At 41.4% G+C, this 19,674-nt stretch overlaps 2 protein-coding genes across 2 annotated transcripts in view; one reads left to right on the forward strand and one right to left on the reverse strand.

Annotated features, from left to right (window-relative positions):
- Positions 1-6,650: 6,650 nt before the first annotated feature.
- Positions 6,651-19,674, reverse strand: part of jam3b (junctional adhesion molecule 3b) — a 42,730-nt gene continuing 29,706 nt past the window's right edge. Inside the window, exons 2-9 of the mRNA XM_005454569.4 lie at positions 17,362-17,430; positions 17,152-17,265; positions 16,915-17,067; positions 16,171-16,373; positions 14,752-14,851; positions 14,498-14,627; positions 14,358-14,412; positions 6,651-13,436 (exon numbers count right to left, since the gene is read on the reverse strand). Coding sequence (XP_005454626.2) covers positions 13,401-13,436; positions 14,358-14,412; positions 14,498-14,627; positions 14,752-14,851; positions 16,171-16,373; positions 16,915-17,067; positions 17,152-17,265; positions 17,362-17,430 — 860 coding nt within the window. The 3' untranslated portion in view covers positions 6,651-13,400. The remainder of the gene's footprint in view (positions 13,437-14,357; positions 14,413-14,497; positions 14,628-14,751; positions 14,852-16,170; positions 16,374-16,914; positions 17,068-17,151; positions 17,266-17,361; positions 17,431-19,674) is intronic.
- LOC102083250 (piggyBac transposable element-derived protein 4) lies at positions 10,688-12,463 on the forward strand. Its single transcript, XM_019363568.1, has 3 exons — positions 10,688-11,561; positions 11,655-11,923; positions 12,044-12,463. Exons 1-3 carry the CDS (start codon positions 10,688-10,690, stop codon positions 12,461-12,463), a joined length of 1,563 nt encoding a protein of 520 aa, XP_019219113.1.

Raw genomic sequence — 19,674 nt, forward strand, 5'->3', positions numbered from 1 at the left:
GTAGGACAAGAGGCAGGGTACACTCTGGACAGGTCACCAATCTGTCGGCTAATATGTCACAGCTATGTTTAATTCATAATCACTGATTAACCTAAGTATGATTCTTACAAGTATGGTGTGTATTGTCAACATACAGAAAGGACCATGTAAATATTTAAAATATCATTTCATGTTTGACCGCTAACCTTAGACTGAGCTGATCGTCAAAGTGTCATTCATGCTATATAGACATTTAAAAATGCTTCTTTCCTTTTTTGGAAAACAAAGTAAACTTCTGATCAAACGCTTTTCTCACTTGATATTTATTAACAAAAATGTAAACAAATTTTGTTAAAAATATAAATGAATGTTACAATTCTACTATAGCCACATAACCAAAAACAAAATTGTACTCAGAATAATACCAAGTATTATTAAGAAGCAGGCAGCACAGTGGTTAGCTCTGATGCCTCACAGCACGAAGTACCTGAGTTAAACCCCATCATCCTTTCTCTGCGTTGTTTGCTTGTTCTCCTCGTGTTTTCGTGGGTTTCTCCCACAGTCCGAGGACATGAGGTTTCTAAGTTAGAAGGCCTTCATGTTCATTTGAACCAATAAATCATTAGGTTGACCATGAAGACCTCGGTGGATGTAAGGCAACTTTTAATGGATTGTTAACATGAGCCCACACTACACCCCTACAAAGTTTAATCAGCATTTATTTAAAAAAAAAAATTCAAGCTATTGTGTTTGCAGACTGACACACACAAATGCTACCATGTCCACCTTGGTGGTGATCACTATCACTATTGTTACTGCCACCAAGGTGGAGGTAATGATCACTCCCATGCTTGACGTTGTCTGTGAGGTGTCTGTGCTTATATGCTGTGTTTGTTTATCTCTGAACAGAGTGCTGTGCTTTAGACAAACACTGACATTGTTCCAGTCTTGCGCTTTGTTCAGATGGAACTTTGCAAAACTAAGCCATGCTGCCAATTCTCTCTCTTTTCTTTTCTCCTCCTTTCCCCTTTAAACAAGCCATACTTGTTCACTCTTTTTCTAATTGTACTGTCATCAACTTTAACATTAAACATTCTAAATATTAGATGCATCTTTTGAATCTGTTTTTTAATGTTTGTGTTCCTGCAAGCCTCCCCTTTCTCAGCTTTTAAGATCTGGTTTCATATGGAATCATTTGAGTCCATGCACTTTTTGTGTTAGCGATGCAATCTGTGAATGGGATCATGACTCAAACAGCCAAATCAAGTATTGGTAGAGATAGTGTGTTTGGTTCAGTTCTGATGGTCTGTGTTTATGACACCATGCTTCAGCTACAATGCAGTAGCTGTTGTTAGCTGTGTTAGCTATAAAAGGGTTACAGTTTGGAGGGGTATTATGTGACTTCAGTCCATAGTATAGGCCATATAGGACCTTTCTACTCAGTTTAGCACTGAGAGAAATTTGTACCGCAAGTCTCATTCACCCATTAACACACTCTCATACAGGGTTTTATCTATGCCAAGCACTCTGTTGGGAGAAATTGGGAGACAAAATTGCATTGTGAGAAACTCGGGAGTACACAAGGATACTTTAAAAGGAAGAGTCAGGGATCTAACCACCAAAGCAGGCGAAGGAGAATCTAATGTAACCTAAATGACTGCACCACGATTCAGTAGGCCTATATTTTTTGCTTGGATTTGTTTGCTAAATTTTATTTCCAGTGTGAGGAAATGTTTGAGTCTCGCCAAATTCTTACAAATAAAAAAATGGTTTGTACTTTTATCCAAAGAGCAAGATTAATTTACCAATGAATTACATCACTTCTCAATTTTGGTAGATTCACTGTTGCCAAGGTATCTGTCTCATATCAGAATAGGAAGAGGTTGGACTGGTACAGCCCTGGCCTGAATGAAACCGTATTGGGGCTTAAAAAAAACTTACTGGATAGAAACTACTCTTAGAAATGTACTAAATCGACTTGTGTAAGTATAATGATGATGCATTTCCATTAGTTTTTAATCCCCTCTGCTTTTGACTCGTATTGACTGCTAGTTGCACCAGTTTTAAGCACTAGAGGTCAGAAGTGCACAATTTTTAACATCCTTATGCAAACTAAGCTCATTGTGGTGTCTGAAGTGACTGCAGTAACAAAAAATCCACAAACACAAATCTTTTGCAGTCTGTTTAAATTTTGTCGTTCACTCGGTCTCTCCAATGAGTGGGGAAAAAGGGAAAACCGGGACCAGGGAAATCCTGGACCTGGTTCTGTAATGGCACTGCTGGCCGCTAGAGGGCAGGGTTTAACCACAGCAGGACACCGATAAACCCGAGAGCCCTCCTAAACTCACAGGTTTTTGCAATTGAGCTCCTGATGTTTTGTGCCATTATTTAGCATTTAAAAAAATATTCATGTGAAAAATAAATCCTCACCCTCATTGCAGGCACTTCATGTCTTTTTCCCTCTCAGATTTGAACTCTTGATGGGAAATCCTCTAAAACCTTTAAAAGCCAGCATAGTGCTGCTGTTTTATGCAACCTGTAGTTTTGGGAACATGAACCACATGCTTCACACACATCAGTCACAGCAGTATTTCAGATATGAAGTGAGTGGGAACAGTTATTAAATTGTGTGTGTGAGTTTGTGTGTGTGTTGCTTTATCTCGTTATGAGGCTAACTGCCTAATTAGTTCTGGTGGCTTACAAAGACAGATTAAAATGATCCTCTTTTTGTGAATAGCTTTAGACTCCAACATGAAAATAGTCAAACAGTCCCTTAAGGCTGAGAGATAGAAATGTTCTTTTAAAACAATGACTCATTTTTGACAGCATTTTTCTTCTAAAATTGTCCTGCAACAGCATCGCATGAATTGTGCAACTCCTTTTTGGACAAATGACTAAAAACCTTTAACAAGCTGAGGCCTCCTAGCTGTCATGGTGCGACTCAAACCAATTATTTCTGTGATGATGGGAGTGTGAGGTGCAGCTGTAGACCCTGCTTGGACATGGACACATCTTGCCAGTGTGTCCTTCTGTCACATCCTACTGTGATATTTTCTAAATAGCCAACTTCCCTCTGTCAAGTATCATTTTTTTCTCTCACTGTGGTGGCTGCTCTGCGTACACTGAATGCAGCCCTGTCCTCTGAAAAGTCCCTGAAAATGCAGAATGTTTGAAGATATTAGAGAGAAATGAGGTGAAGACTGGGCGGATTAACCAGTTTAGGGGCAAAGCATCTGCTGTGGGCAGAGGAACACCTGTGCTGTAGCTGACATTTATTTTAATAAAACATTATATAACAAATAAAGGTGTTAAAATTAAATTGATGTTGGCTCCTCCACAGCAGTTATGGATCCACACAGCCTTTACTGGGTATCCAGTTGTGGACCACACACTATAGGGTCACATGAAGGGATCTCTCATTATTTATTAATTTTTCCCCCTGCATTGGAAATTGTTAGATTTTTGTGGTCAGTAATTCTTTCAGTCATTTGCATGCATTAAATTTGCATTCAAATCTATGATGAACTCTCTGACTGTCAGCGTATTCAAACTGTGGAATGGTTGCCAGAAGTCCTCTTTCCTAATAAAAGTGGTCATTGCAAACTGAATATGTGGTCAAGGTGTGAGAAAGATGTGGTGTGGAAACGGCAGTAACATATGAATGTGTATAGGACGCTAAACGGCATCACCACTGTTGCACAGGAATCCAAAGGCTCCTACTGGGTCCCCGCCCTCTGGGTTTGTGCACCTAGAGGTGGTTGAGTGTTCACATTGTAGAGTATAGGGATATTTTGCTGCTATTATTTGCTGCTATTTTTATAATCTTCATTACCATTGTATTAATAATTAATAGTGATATTGCATTCAGATGTTCAAACATATTGGTATCATATTAGTCTTTATTACAGGTTCAGTGAGAACCACTTTAAACTGTTGAGTTGAATCTATAATGCTTTTGAATGTTTTTATACTCTTACACTGAAGTCCAGACTTCAGTGTGTGAAAGACTGAGTTGCAGGTTGACATGAAACTGCAGGTTTGCAGAGTGTGCCTCGCAGGAAATGAAACCGAAAGCAGAGTCTCAGGAGACTCTCACTAGTTTATTCTTTATTATCTTTTATTCATTTATATCCTTTGATTAAGCTTTTAGTAGAAGTTCTTGATTAAAACATTTATTCAACATATTACATATATAGTTCCAGTTAGGTTATTACATGTAAGGATGAGCCTCTGTTCTGGTGAAAGGTCAGAAGTGCAACGGATGAGATGAGAGAGCATTTAAGGACGAGACACACATACAGTTCATTTATAGGTGAACGTTTAATCATGTTTTGCTTGCAACTGCAAAATTGTGCCTGCATACGTGATAGTTTGTTGCAGAACTGAGCTTGATGTTCCAGGCAGATAAGCGAGCGTCCGGTGACAACAGGAAGACACCTGGGATAGAGACGAGACGATGATCTTTTCAAACTGTGTTAAAAGTCATTGTGGTTTTGGTTTGACGTATGCAAGTATTGTATCTGCTTAATGCATGAAGGGGCGTTGTATTACCCCAACCCTATAAAACCTTTGTTTTGTGCATTGTTTGGAAGATCCAACTCCGATGTTCTGCAGGGTGCATCTCCCACGCGTGTCTTCATTAAAATCATTGTTTGACTCCACCTGGCAGGGTCAGTGTGTTATTTGGATTTCCTCCAGTATCCCCTCCTTAACTCTGAATCTTAATAACATCTGCTGGCAGTCATTCATCACCTCTGCTATTTAAGGCTGAAGAAATCCTCCAGTTGACACCAGATTGCACGTAGCTGTGGTAGAGTGGTTGAGCTCCTTGTACTGGCCCAGTGTTCAAGTTTGCCTTCTGCTGTTCTGCAACTCAACCTCTTCTCTGTGCAGAAGCCCTGTGTCGAAGAGTGGCCGAGAGATGAGTGTGGCAAGATTCCCATGAGAGAGATTCAGTGGACTTCCCTTTTGTTTGTCTCGTTCTCTGAATACCTGTGACCTTGCTGTGTTGAAAAAAGCTGGTAAACTTCTATTCCGAGCCCAGCGATCGAGTCCAACTATGAGAGCGAGGCCCACCTCGAATAATATCGTAAAATATTTAAGATGCAAGTGAACAAATTATAAAAGAAAGCGAAACAGGCATAAACCTGTGTGTGTTTCTGAGCTCCTCACTTGTTTGGGTGGTAATCACACCGTGGCAAATGTTGCTGTTTTCCTTTAACACTGTAAAGGTCAGCCTGCTGGTTCTGAGAACAGATCTTCCTGCTGGTATAAATGAACGCCCGAAATGTAATCAAACTGCTGTTCCACTGACAATAAAACTATAAGCAGCCATGTTTGTGGAACGTGTTGAGTAGAGTTTTGTGTGTCCTGCACATAGACAGCAAACAGAGGAAATCAGTCACTTCAGGGTTTTTTTTAATTTTTATTTTTTATTAGTTTTAGTGTGAAAGTGTCAGAAATGATTAGTAGTTACCTGTCTTTGTTTCACTGTGCTGACCAGAATGGCTACATTTATCTGTGAGCTGAATTTTTAACGGAAGAACCATGTGGGACACACAGTGTTTTAATATCTTAACCCATTCTCAGTTAATAGTAACACACTTACATCAGTTTGATGCTGCACACAGCAAATGCCACCCATAGCTATTTTTTTTAGTCTTAATATAGATTACTAAAACTAAAATGCTCAGTGTCAACTTTACTCGAACTTAATGGTTTTTATTAGGAACTTTCAGTAAACTTTAAGCACTAAAATACCCTGAAAACATTAAAAACATGTTTTAGGATTCAGAAGTTTTAGTGAGTTCAGGTTTATTATCTAAATATTTAAAATGTATCACACACACAAAAAAAACTAAAGATTTTTCCTTTATAATTAGTTCCTAGGTCTCGTGCACTTCTTCCATTGTGGGTTCATGGTACTTCTTGACATACTTCAATTTTAATTTGCTTCAGTGGTCCCCGTTCATCATTTGACCCAAGTAAGATTTCTGCATGTGTGCTAAGAATTTTGAAAGACTAACATAATGCCATACTTTGCTGGATGCTGACTATTACAGTAGAGGTACCAGTACAACTAACCACAGATGTGTTTCATCCTATTAACTGATAGATGAGTAACAGTGACTCACATGCTGCATGACTTTCAGAGCAGTGTTGTGTGCTCTGTTCAGTGAATGAACCGAGTGTGCTACATTTAATCATAATTTGAACACAGGGCTTGCTGCCTTCTTAAAAAGCAGGTATTTTTTCATCCTTCTGCCTGATGATAAAGCCAGCACTGATTGATTTTACTGTGAAATAAATAAAAGTGTCCAGTAGCTGTGATGCAAAGGACAATATATTATCCTCCCCGGGCTCATTGATTTTAGTGCTCTTTATCCAGGAACCTGCTGCCAGTTGGCACAGTCACCAAAAAGGAACAAGAAGGCTGTTTGCAGTGTGGAAAGTGGAAATGGCTTAACTCCCACTAATAGATTATGGCTTTAGATCAACAAAGAGCAGTCGGTGGGATATTGGATGGACCAATAGGATTTCTGTGAACAGTGGGGGACTGTTGAATAGGCCAGGAGGATTGGAACAAGCCGTGAAATGACAAGACTGGCAGTGCAGATCTAGAATCCTCACTACACACACACCATAAATAGAAAAGACACAAAACACCTTTGTGATATTAGAAGTGAGTTTTATTAATCACAAATAGAGTGGTTCTAAAATGAACAAAAAATAACCCAAGCAGGCCCCAAAAAGACATTCTGCTGTGTGTACGTTTGGATCAGAGGATCAGGTATGCTATAGACCAGTCTTCCAGCAGAGCTGGATCACTGGAACGCAGCCATCCTTAAACTGAAAGACAGCACAGAGTAAACCTGCCAATATAACCTCCACCATCACTGCCTGGAAACATCATCCTGCAGACTCACTTGCTCAGGACTCCCTGTCGGGTCAGCGCAGACCCGTGTAAAGATGCGACACAAGACTTCTTTGCTGTTTGTGAGCTTAACTGTCCATGAACTCTGGATTATAAACTTCACTTACATCTTGCAGAGTCCCAGCTCCTTTATCATTGAATGGGTCAGCTCTTAATTTCATCTTCCTTTCTTGTAGATTGGTGCCGTTCTTAACGCTACACAAGGTTGGTGTTTCCTGACACCAACTGTGTCGCCTCATTTTTGTATAGGGTAAATGTTTAAACCCGGGATGTCGGACTCATTTTACATCAGGGGTCACACTTTGCTCTTTAGTGGGCCAGACCAGTAAAAATTCCCTTTCTGTAAATGTAAATAAGTGTAGCTGCACATTTAATCCCTGCAATATCTCAGTATACGAAAAACAAGTGCAATTTCACCAGCACGTCTGTTTTACTACACGATAAAGAAATGCTGCTCTGCTGTATAATAAAAAACACATGCCAGCATGACTCTTTGGGCTTAAATTGTAAAAAAGCAAATGTGTAAAATGACAGAAAAAGTTCTGGTCGCTCATAGTCCAGACTGTCCTGGAGCGGAGCAAGTTTTTGTTAATTCACAAAAAATGTCCAGTTTGACTTATTTTACTGTGGATACAGGCTTTTGTACTTTAGATAGTGGAAAAAAGAAGTAACTTTTCTATCATTTCATTATTTATCTATTACTTTGATGTAGTATGAAAGACTGTGGGAGAGGTCTTCATCGCTAGGACAAGCTGCAAAATTTATGAAAATACATTTAAAAGTCCGAAATGTGTGAAAGAAGTCCAGCGGGCCGGTCTTATGACCCTGAGTATGACACCCCTGGTTTAAACAGTGTTGTGAAGACCTGAAACATTTCCCCGCCAGCACAGAGAAGAATAAATAACATACACAAAATAAAAAGAAAAAAGTCAGTACTGACTAAATTGGTCTTTCAAATTTTGTTTGGGGATTTTATTTTGAAATACCAATCAGTGTTAGAAAACCTGGATAAAGACATTATAAACCAGAGCTCACAGAAACCGCCCTGCTGTGGGTTTCAATCTTTTGTTTTTTTCTAATAGTGCTATATGTCTTTACTAAAAATAATCCCCACAATATAGAGGCACTATTATTTTTCACTTCCAACGCGTCTACAGCTCCAATCTATGTAAAAAGCTATTTACAAATTTGCAGATATGTAAAGAAGGGGAGTGGAGACTTTTGGTGTCATCATTCCTCTCAAACGCCGCGCTTGTGGTTAAAGAAAAGGAAAAACACGAAGCCCGTGACTGCATGGCAGAAGATAGAGGTGGGACCGTGCACGAGAAACCGCACTAGTGTGAAGCCTGAAGGCACTCAAGAGGAATGAACTATGCACAAATGACGAGGTGAAATGTCTGATTCTCACCACACTGTGCAACTGCAGCAGGACTCATTTGTGACCTTATTTGGGCTAATTGTACACTTCCACAGTGGAACATGTTAGATTTAGTGTTGATGTGCAAATGACCGGCAGATCGTCTCTACCACGACTGATAATTGGTTAACATTTGACCGCATTTCCTCTGTTGAAAACCTCGAGCACAGCTGAACAAGAGATTCTTCTTATCTGCATGAAGGTTACACGAATACTAACCGACATCAGCTGCCTTTAAAAGTCTGGTTAGAGAGCGAACACTGAGGGAGAGAACTGTTTGTTCTCAATGCTTTTAAAAAACTGCCTCAAGAAGCTCTTGCTCACGTGTTCTGAATGATCTGATAAAATGTTACCCTTCTTTCAGTCCTACAAATGGAAAGAGTTTCATATCGCCTCAAACTGGAGTTTTGAAAACATTTTTTCACTTTACATGATCTTGCGAAAGAGAAAAAAACAAACAAATAAAAAACGCCAAATAGCTATTTACAATTAGTACAAGCGTTAACCCTCCAGACCCCCGACAGCTGAATCTCACTGTAACACTGCTGTCAGCTCAGTTCTGCTCACCTTCAGCTTTGCTCAGAAAACACAAAAAGCTTCACCTGAAAGATTTTTTCTCTCTCCAATTAAAACATCCAGTCGCTAAACCCAGGAATAAACCAGATGCAGGTCTGTCGTCGTGTCACGTGTTTCGCTCTCTTCTCCACCCGGCTTCAAATCTTGCTGAAAGGTCTGAGACGCAGAGCTTTGAGCCTGAACAGGGTCTTTTATTCTGAATACTAAATCACTATGCTGAGTGACTGATAAGCGCAGAGTTGCTCCTGGGACTCTTCTAAAATGTGCTGTTGCACATCTGGTGAAATCAAACACACAGTTGTGAATAAGCCACTGGCTCCGGTGGCTGAGTCACACAGCTGGAACACAAAGCAGCTGTGCCATGAGTACAAGTTAACTCTGTAAAAAACGCTGTTCCAGCATGTGCTCTACCTCATGTTGTTGGGACTTTCAGTACCAGCTGAAGATTTAGTAGTTTAAATAACCCGCTAACAGCTTTGTCTTGCTTATCAGCAGAAACTATTTTAAGTACCATTTACTTTGTCAACAGTCCACAATCATTCTTGTCTATCTTCTTTTGGGGTCTGGAAGGTTAACATACAAACCCTGTATTAATATAATTATGATTAATATAGTGAAGTAATCTACATATGTATGACAGCTAAACTCGACAGCAACTTCAATATATACAAGATTAACAGCAAGCAGAGAAGGACACTTAAAATCAAGAAAACGCAGCACTGATCGTGTACAGTGTTTCACAGCATTTGACTGGCACTCTTCAAAGCATCTTACTAAGACTATCTACAAACATCAACATGGAAATCTGTCATGACACAAACTGGACAATCCCAGCTGACAAATTCAATATGTAAGACCGCCGATATGCTACTACGAGCCAATTTTCATTTGTTTCTTTCATCTGCAAAGGTGTAAATGCTTACAACTTTATGCAAAGGGGTTTGTGTTACATCATTTCTTTTAACCCCCCCCCCCCAAAACAAAAAAAAAAACATGTTAGTCATTTACAAATACTTAAAAAAGTAAACCTTTATATATAGGCATTTTAAAATATATTCCATCAAAAATAGTCTGACAAATTTTAACAGTAGAAAAGAAATGTTATAGAAATGACAAAAGGTTTGAAACTGAATGCTGCCAGTAGACAGAGCTGTCATGATAGACTGACTGTTCTACTGGACACAACAAACACATGATTCCTGCTCGCCGCCTGCTTTAGTGTTTAACCCTTGTGTCATACTGGGGCCATTTTCTGCCACTTGCTTGTTTCAAATGCATGCCATTTCCACTGTGTTGAGTGTAATATAGCCAAACTTGCCAAAGGATTTTATTTTTTTTTAAATTTTAAAATTTCAGTCTGAAATTTTAAAATTTTTTTATTTGTCCACCAGGTGGCGCTATTTTTTTTTTTCCACTTTTGGAGCAGTGAATGAAATGCGGTAAACTCTGTATTTATTCCATAGACTTTCTGCTCAAATAAATGATCATTCTGTGTCACTATGTTGGATAATGGCATGTGTGGTTTTTTTTTAAAAAGAAATAATAAAGGTCTTTATACCTAAAAAAAGGGGAAAAAGATAAAAATAAGTGTGTCTGTGTCTAACTTCAAAAGTCTTTCCTCTCTTAGAAGGCCACGCTGCAATATAAACAAAATAAACATAAAAGCATGGGCCACAATCAAATGAGACTTTATTTTGTCTGCAAGCTCAGGTTGTTTATGCAGGTGCACTGCAGCAGAGGTTACAAGAATGAGCAGTAGAGCGGGAGTAGTCATTTTCAGGATGGCAAGGTACTATAACACCGATGAGGTATTGGAAATGGTCCTGGACCGTGAGTCCCAGGATAGCTACTCATCCTCCTCCTCCGAGGATTCTGGAGATGAGGACACGGATTATTCTGTGGGAAAAGAGCAGCCGGAGTCCAGTTCCCATGAAGAAAGTTCAGACGACGAGAGCGAAGGGGAGATGGAGACGGAGGACGCAGCATCGGGATGGAATTCAAAGAGCGGAAAAATCATTTGGTCCCCCACAAATTCGGAGACCCTCCGCTATGTTCCAGCGCCTACAAATATCACCCCAGGACCGACACACTACGCCGCCGCCCGAATCAGGGACCCGGCATCCAGCTTTTCACTCTTCCTTACGGATGAAATTGTGCTGCACACCGTGGCCATGACCAATCTGCACGGGGGACGCGAAGTGGCCGACTGGCGAGAAATGGACTGTGATGAATTTCGAGCGTATGTGGGGTTGCTAATTTTGGCCGGCGTCTACCGATCGAGAAATGAATCGTCACTCAGCCTCTGGGGAGAAAAATACGGACGGGACATTTTCCGGGCCACCATGTCCCACAAGCGTTTCCACCAAATCGGCGGGGCGCTCCGTTTCGACGATAAGCTTTCCCGACCCCGTGAGGACAAGCTGGCCGCCTTCCGCAAAGTGTGGGATTTGTGGACGCATCGTCTGGAGCTACTGTTCAGCCCAGACAGAGACATTTGCGTGGATGAGCAGCTGGTCCCGTACCGAGGACGGTGCAATTTCAAGCAATATATCCCAGGCAAGCCTGCAAAGTACGGTCTGAAAGTGTGGGCCGTATGCGATGTCAAAACCTCCTACGCCTGGAGACTCCAGGTATACACCGGCAAAGCTGGCGATCGTCAATCAGGGGATGCGGGTGGCCCTGGAGTTTAGGGGCTCCAGGGAAACGTGGTGACCTGTGACAATTTTTTCACCTCCTTTGCCCTGGCAGAAGAGCTGCTGAGGAGGAAACTGGCCCTGGTGGGCACGACCAGGAAAAACAAGACGGAGCTTCCACCTCAATTGCTCCAAACAAGAGGAAGAGCGATCTTCTCCTCCGCCTTCACTCTCACGCACACTATCGTCTCCTACATCCCCCGACGCCGCAAGAACGTGAGCACAAAACACCGCACGCCCGATGTGAGCGAGGGACAGAAGCGAAAGCCCGTAATCATTCAAGATTACAATAGGTGCAAAGGAGGTGTGGACAACCTTGACAAGGTAGGTGTCATTACGCATCAGTTACGCACAGATTTATTCATTCTTGCTCATATTCTCTTGTAAAATATACATAGGTTTGATGTTTTCGGGGTTTTTGTGTGTGTGTGTTTTTTTTGTTAGGTTGTTGGAACCTATTCCTGTAGGAGGAGAACAAATCGTTGGCCAGTGGCCCTCTTTCACAACCTGCTGGATGTGTCACTCTACAATTCCTTCGTGGTGTGGACAGCGATTGACCCATCCTGGAAACAGCATAAAAGATACAGGAGGAGGTTATATATTGAAGAGGTGGCCGAAGCTTTGATTAACCCACACATATTGAAGCGAGGACGCCTTCCCCGCTCCTCAGGTGCTGCAGACGTTGTGATGAGTGCGCAGAGTGCCGCTGCAGGCCCTACCACCGCGGGACCTAACACGAAGGACAGGAGACTGTGCGAGTTCTGCACTGACAAAAGGAGGCGCACTTGCAGCACCTGCTGCAAATGCGAAAAGCCCGCATGTAAGGACCATAGTCTGTCCATTTGCAGCCTCTGCTTCAACTGAGGACTCTGACACACCTCCACACACCTCCACATATGCTCTTCCCCCTCTCTCTCACCCTCTCATTTGCTCTTTCTTTCTCATACCTTTCCCCGTTCCTAAAAACACAAATGTTCATGTTCATTGTTCTAAATAAAACTGTTTTCTGGTTCAAACTGATCTTGTATTTTCATTTACATATTTTTTTTTCCATTTTATTTTAGAACACAGCAAGCTAAAAAGCATTTAGTGGGGAAAAAATGAAAAACAGAATATACCGTTATATTCAATTTACTGTGCCTCTGCAAAAAAAAATTAATGATCAATCAAAATGAATGTCGGTGCCAATCTTTGGACCATCTAAAGGCCTAATTATAATAATAATCAAATATTACTTCAAATTTATTTTATGGAAAATATTTAAGTTTTTTGTTTTTTTCGGCTAAAAAAAACAGTGCGCTCATGTAATGAAACTGGGATATAAAGGGTTAAAAACCCCGAAATATAATAAAAACTTGATATAAATATTTCAGGCAGAAGTAGTCTTAAAAGACTGACTCATTTAAAGTGGAAAAAAATATTAATATATAACCTTTTTATAGCACTTTTGGGGGGGTGGTGCCATTTTTGGCCACTAGGGTGATCATCGTAAGTTTTTAGAAGGATGACACAAGGGTTAAAACCATGCAATCACTGTAACTGAAGAACGCCAGAATTTAGCAAAAGAACTCAGTTGAAGATAATAAAGTTAAATGAATCTCAGTCCCTATGCACATACTATTATTTTTTTACACATTATTGTCATATGAAATCCCACCACATTTGGCAAGCTTGTGTAATTGGATGTCAGGCAGGCTGAGAGCTCGGTGCACGAACTGCGGCAGCTCCGTGGTCGGACAGTGTGGAGGGCAGACCCGTGTGTCACAGCTTTCACTCAGCACAACAGCCCCCGTCGTCTTTCTCAGATCACAAACGATGACTTGTGTCGGAAATCCCCCTGCAGACAACGTGCAGGAAACAACTCATCGTTATTACATTATCGCACGGCGCCAGAGCCCCATTCTTTCCACGCTTCTCCTCTCAGTATATGTTAGCTTGTCTATTTGGCACAGATCTTAATGTCCAGGCTTTCTGCAAGTTCACTTAACAGTTGAGATCTTTTTGACTTTTTTAGAGCTGCATAATAGAAAAACAAATTTCTGCCAGCTGAGGGGGATTTAAGTGAGACAGGTGTTGGAAAACAAACTCTTTTAGTCGACTACAACATCAGCACTGCCTGCCGTGAAATGCTCTCGTTGTTTCCAGCAGACTCCCGTGTTCAGTGTTGCTGAGTCGATACCTCATACAGAGTCTGAATTTAACTTTGTAAAGGTTCTTCAAAAGGTAATATGATAAGGGGCAGAGAGGGAGAGAGGCCCTGTTTTCTCTGTTACGGGCAGCAACACGATGCTAAATATTTGGGTAGCTGTTGCTTTCAGACCTGCGCAGACCTGGAGACTAAATACAGCAGCATAATCACCGCTGTCAGCATGCAGCACACTGCAGTTAGAGTTGCTTCTTCCAACACTCTCATCCCCAAACGCCGACAACAGGCGAGTCCTTCAAATGAAAGCTTTGAGAAAGCATACCAAGTAGTAATATTTTCATTTCATTTCTCCAATCTTTGAATTTAATTGAATTCTGTTTTCATAATGAATTAGTGACAGAAACAAAGTTTGTCTTTGGTCACTTTTTTACTCATTTTCCGTCCGGTCCTTGTACCTGATCACTTTTATTGATACATGAATCATTCAATCATAAAAACAGGCACCTAACTGAAGCAGTATAACAGACTGCATTTTCACTTTTTTTGCAATAGACTTTTAGCAACGAAGTGCCTAAAAATACAAACGGCCACACAGCCAGACTATCTACTAACCTCATCCTCCGTCCTGACATAGTCCACCCCATCTCCTTTAGCTGGGACTTTGTAACTAAAACACACAAAGCACATTCGGTTTTTGGGCGACATGTGGAAGTGGTGCTGGTTACAGTAACATTAGCAGTCTGGAATCTTACTTGTTCCCCGTCTGCTTTTGGCTGGAGAAGTAGCCTTGTTTGTAAGCACAGCAGATGCCCACCGTTATACATAAGAGCACAACGACCACCACCAGCACTCCCAGGATGATCCCCACAATGTCAATATCATCTGTGGAGTTCAAATGCGAGTAAAAACGTAAACACTGATGTTTGGATTCCTTTCAACAAATCTAGTACTGTCTGGATTCAATACACACAAAGTATTTATTTCCAAAGGAAACATGCATACTTACACACTTCCATCTTCTGGGGTGCACACTGAGCTTGCCCTGCATCATTCTTCGCTCGACAATAGTACTCGCCTGCGTCTTCTTTCCTGACTGAAATGAACTTCTGTGTGAGACAAAAGACAAACATCTGCTTAATGCAAACTCCCTAAGTGAAGCTCATAGTCTTTTTTATGCAGACGTTTTACAACATCCTGAATGATTCTAATTAATATAATAAATAAATATAGGTGAGCGGAACTATGCACAGGCAGGATGCAGACGCTGTTATAGAGGGAAACAACTGTAGTGACCGTTACTGTGAGCAGAGGGGACAGACAGGTAGAGATTTGCATTGTGCAAATACAGAGACAGTGCCATGAGCATGTGAAGAGATGCAAGATAGAAAAATTAAACAGACTGCTGTCTGCTGTGCACTTTGGAAATATCACATTCAGTCACCTGGGATTCAGCGAAGGAGGGAGTTACAGCTACATCTTACACATATAAAATATTCACGCTGGTCATACAAGTGAAACTTTACATTTAAAAATGACTGGGCTTCTTTTGGATGACATTCAGACTATCAACAGTGTGTGACAGCTGCACCGACATTCATGCTCCTTAAGTGATACTCCTTTCAAAGTGAACAGTAAAGTAAAATAAAAGCATCTGTTGAGTTTGTGCCCACCTCTCACACACACGCTTATAGGGGTAAGAGTAATTCATACAGTTGCTGTCGCCCATTTTCCAAGTGTTAAAACAGCCTGAACGTCAAAGTACAACTATAAAGGCAGGTGTTAACATTGCAGTTGGATTAGGTGTCTAAATATGTGGAGAGTGCAGGAAATGATCACAATGACGTGATCCAAACATTAAAAATCAAACTCGGACTGAATTTAAATACAACTCTTTAAGATATTAAGGTATTTTAACCTGTAAATATTAGTTTATGGTAGAGTATTACAAAGAGAAGAGTTTCAGTTCCAGCTTTTTAAAAAGAATAAAGCTGACACTCCCCTTCTAAACTATTTCACCAGTTCCAATCTCTGCATCAGTTGGCTGCCATTCCTCTCCCATGTGGAAATAGCAAAGGAGTGATAACTGTGTTTACAGGAGCACTCTAAAAATAACAAGATAAGAACAGTAGAAAAAAAACATTCCTTAAACCTCCTTAGTTTACAGCACTGTCGTCCAGTACGTTCACTTAAAGACAAACGGTGTGTGTGTGTGTCACATCTACGCTGTGCTGTAAAGCAAGAGAGAATAGAGGAATGTGCAAACGAGGACAGCAGATTCCCCTCATGGCTCAAGCCCTCTCACACCATCAACTGTCTCCCCAAAATATCTGCCTCCACCCCTGGGCGTCAGGCCACCGTCCCTGCTGCCCCGCCCTTGGCGCTCATATGTGCCCTTGTCCGAGCACACGCACACACGAGTACTAACCAGAGTTCCTGTTTCTGTACTGAGCGTGTATGAGGAGTTGAAGAACTTGACACTGGTCTTTGGGTCATCGGGGATCTCCTCCATGTTCTTGAACCACTGGTACTGAGACTTGGGGAAGCCCTCCTCCTCCACACAGCTCAGCTCAGCCGACTTCCCGAAAGGCACCGATTTCGGGACACTGCACTTTGGCACAACTGGCTTCACTGTGGGGAAACAGAACATATGGTGACTGTCGCTGTAGTGAGTGTTCGCGCAGATGGGCTTTTCTGCTCTGTAAACATAAAGGGGAGAAATAAACCAACACAATCGACACGATGCTGCTGGCTTTATGACTCTGAAGGTTAAGGTCACCCTGACCCTATCGTTTGACTGGACTGCCAGGATTGACAGGGAGTGGACGGGAACGTGATTTTCGCTCCATGCCAGAAAACGCCACCAAAACACGCGGCGCTTGCTTTCTTTAGCACTGCAATTCCGAGCAGATGCAGTTTCAGAGGTTTCCTTTTATAACCTAGAACACGCCTTTGCAGCTGGGCAGGTCTGGTCACAACGCATCCTCACATGTATGCCAAAGGGTTGGTGCAACCTACAACATGGTTTCATCTTACAGCATCCGACGTGCGAATCGTTGAGCGAGGTCTGTGCTTTGAGGGCGCAATAATGACTTGCTGTCTGTGTTTAAACGTTTTCTGTCAGTTATCAGTAAGAGAGAGAATAATTGGTGGTACAGGCAGGTCAAAGTACCTCTTACAACCAGGTCAATCACAATCTCATCAAAGGACTTGTGGTCGTCTGCAGCAGTGACCTCACATCGATACTTGGCTGTGTCTGATCTCGTGGCGTTGGTTATCAGTAACGTGGCAGGTTCTCTGATCACTGCTCTGTTCTCAAGGCCACCTGCCAGAATAGGAACACAGCAAAGATGAATATTTAAAAATATGTAACTTATAGAAAGTATATACAGACTACTTCATGTTTTACCTGAGATCTTCTTGTCAAAGTAGACATAGCTTGGCCCCCCGCTTGTTATCTTCTTCCATTCAATTCTGGGATTGATTGTGGAAATGGACTCAATCTCACATGATAGCTCAACTTCTGTAAGCAGAGAAACAGGAAGTGATACGAGGACATTAATTCAAGATCGATGACTGGTTTGTATTTTTTTGAGGGTCGTCAGTCTCGAGCTCTTACTGTCAAACTCATTTGTCCACGGTGAGGCATTATTTGTCTTCAGCACGACTGCCAACACGCTCAGGTAGCCTGCAAAGCAAGATGAAAAAGGCAACATAACTCTCCAGACTTTCAGTGATGATCTCATGCTACAAAACCAGCTGATGCTGGGCTTGTTTTAACACTCCACTCATCTTAAATTTCACTGACACAATTAAAGGGAACTTAAATGTCAATTCCTACAACACTGTGATGATCTGAACATAGAGGCGCTATTTGCCCCCGTTCTGTTACTATCTTCCATTTTTAGTTGTATTGGTTAAACCATTGTGTGTGTGTGTGTGTGTGTGTGTGTGTGGGTGTGCTGTTTCTATGCACAGTGCAGGGAGGCATGTGCCCTTTCAGGGCAACCTCACCAAACCAGTAGGTCAACAGCTTGCCGAGCCCTACTCTCTCCCTCTATCCGTGCTTCTACCTTCCCCTTCCTCTCTCTCTGAGCCCGATGCTGTTGCCAGTGTGGGACTAATAGTGCAAACGAACCCCAGAAAGCTGAGGCATGTGATGGAGGGACAGGGTCTTGGAAGGGCCATGGATGAATCATCTCGACAGCCTTTGGTCAACAAATTAATTCACACAAAGTCATTTCCATGTCAAAGTTAACTTACCAGCCTGCTCATCAACACTTGCAGGGAGATAAAATGATGGTCTGGCTCATGGATGCAGAGTCACCAATAATCTATTTTTACTAAATCGATTTTTTATTGAACAAACACTATCAAGATGCTGCAATCATCTCTAGTACCCTGGCTCACAGTAAACAGGCTACATAGAGTCCAGACATACAGTTGTAGTTACATACACTCATAGGCATGAATATCTTGGTAATTTGGGCTTTTAATGATTTCTTTGAATTGTTCTGTTTTCTTCCAGGATGGAATGATCATACAGCTTTAATTGCTTTAAAAAATAAGATTTGGTTGCACAGATTTGAATTTATTTTGGATTTTCTCTAATATACAGAATGGCAAAAGTATACATATACAGAGGCCCAAATATAGGCCTAAATCCCTACTAATATTTTGTTAAATGTCCCTGAGTATGTTGTAGCTTTTTTCTGGCCTAATTCTGGCAGGATATTTGGTCACTCTTCTTTGGCAGAACTGGTAGAACTCATTTAAATTGGTTGGTTTTCTGGTACGGACCTGGCTTTTAAGTGTAGTCCAGGCATTCCAGAAACTTAATGTTATCTTGCTTTATCCATTCCAGAAGCAGTTTTGGGATTATTGTACAGCTGGAAGTGCCAGCTGTCACCAAGTTTCACCAGCACAAAACAGTCCCAAGGTATGATGCTACCACCAACAAGCTCGACAGTTGGTACAGTGTTGCTAGGTCTGAAATCCTCATCTTTATGGAGGATGTGGCTCAGCTCATAGAGTGGGTCATCTAGTAATCGGAAGGGCGGTGGATTGATCGTTATATAAAAGTGCTTAGGTATAGATCAAAGTACTGTAAAAATGTGTGTGTGATTGGCTAAGTAGTAGCAGAAAGTGCTTTGAGTGTGCAAACATACATTGAAAGGTGCAAAGTTACAACTTTATTAGACCACTTTTCACAAAAAACACAAATATTTTACAAATCTGTTAAAAACATGTGGAAAACTAAAAATGACTGCAGTCACATGTTTTTCTACATAAAGTTGAGCCGTCACACACGACTTCTCTGATAAGTCTGTAATCAAGATAACAATATTTAGACTTACTGGTTACAGCACGGTGAGAAAGCCAAATGCAGCTCCTCCTGTTCTTTAAAACCTTTCCCCAGTCTCTCCACCCAATCCTCTGTTTAAAGTATTTTTAAACCCACACCTAAAAGTTGCAGAAAATATTTACAGTTGGTGCAGTCTGTTACTAATTAGTGGTGGAAAGGGTGTTGGGCCTCTCAATCAAAGAAACCTGCTCAAACAGGGATAACGTGACCTCCACCAGCTGTCATCTGGATGCACAGCAGTGTGTAGGGTCACCTGCTAAAGCAGACAGGATAAGCTGATTAGCCCACAGTCTTCCCGGAGATCATAACAAGACGACAGCTTGTTTTTAGCTGCTGACTGTTATAAAACCTTGTCAAAAAAACGGTTGCACCCATGTGTGACAATAAGCTTAATTCTAGGAGTCACTTTTTGCACACTAGGCTCGCACTGAGACTATATATGGCTATTTTAGCATTGAGTACTATAATAGGCTACTAATTGTGATTAGCCCGGCTGCGCTCATCATATGAAATTTCACACAAAAACCAGGATGATAACAGACGGTTCTTTAATTAGAAAACACTGTT

This window comes from Oreochromis niloticus, linkage group LG10, assembly GCF_001858045.2.
Source record: "Oreochromis niloticus isolate F11D_XX linkage group LG10, O_niloticus_UMD_NMBU, whole genome shotgun sequence".
Classification (NCBI taxonomy): Eukaryota; Metazoa; Chordata; class Actinopteri; order Cichliformes; family Cichlidae; genus Oreochromis; species Oreochromis niloticus.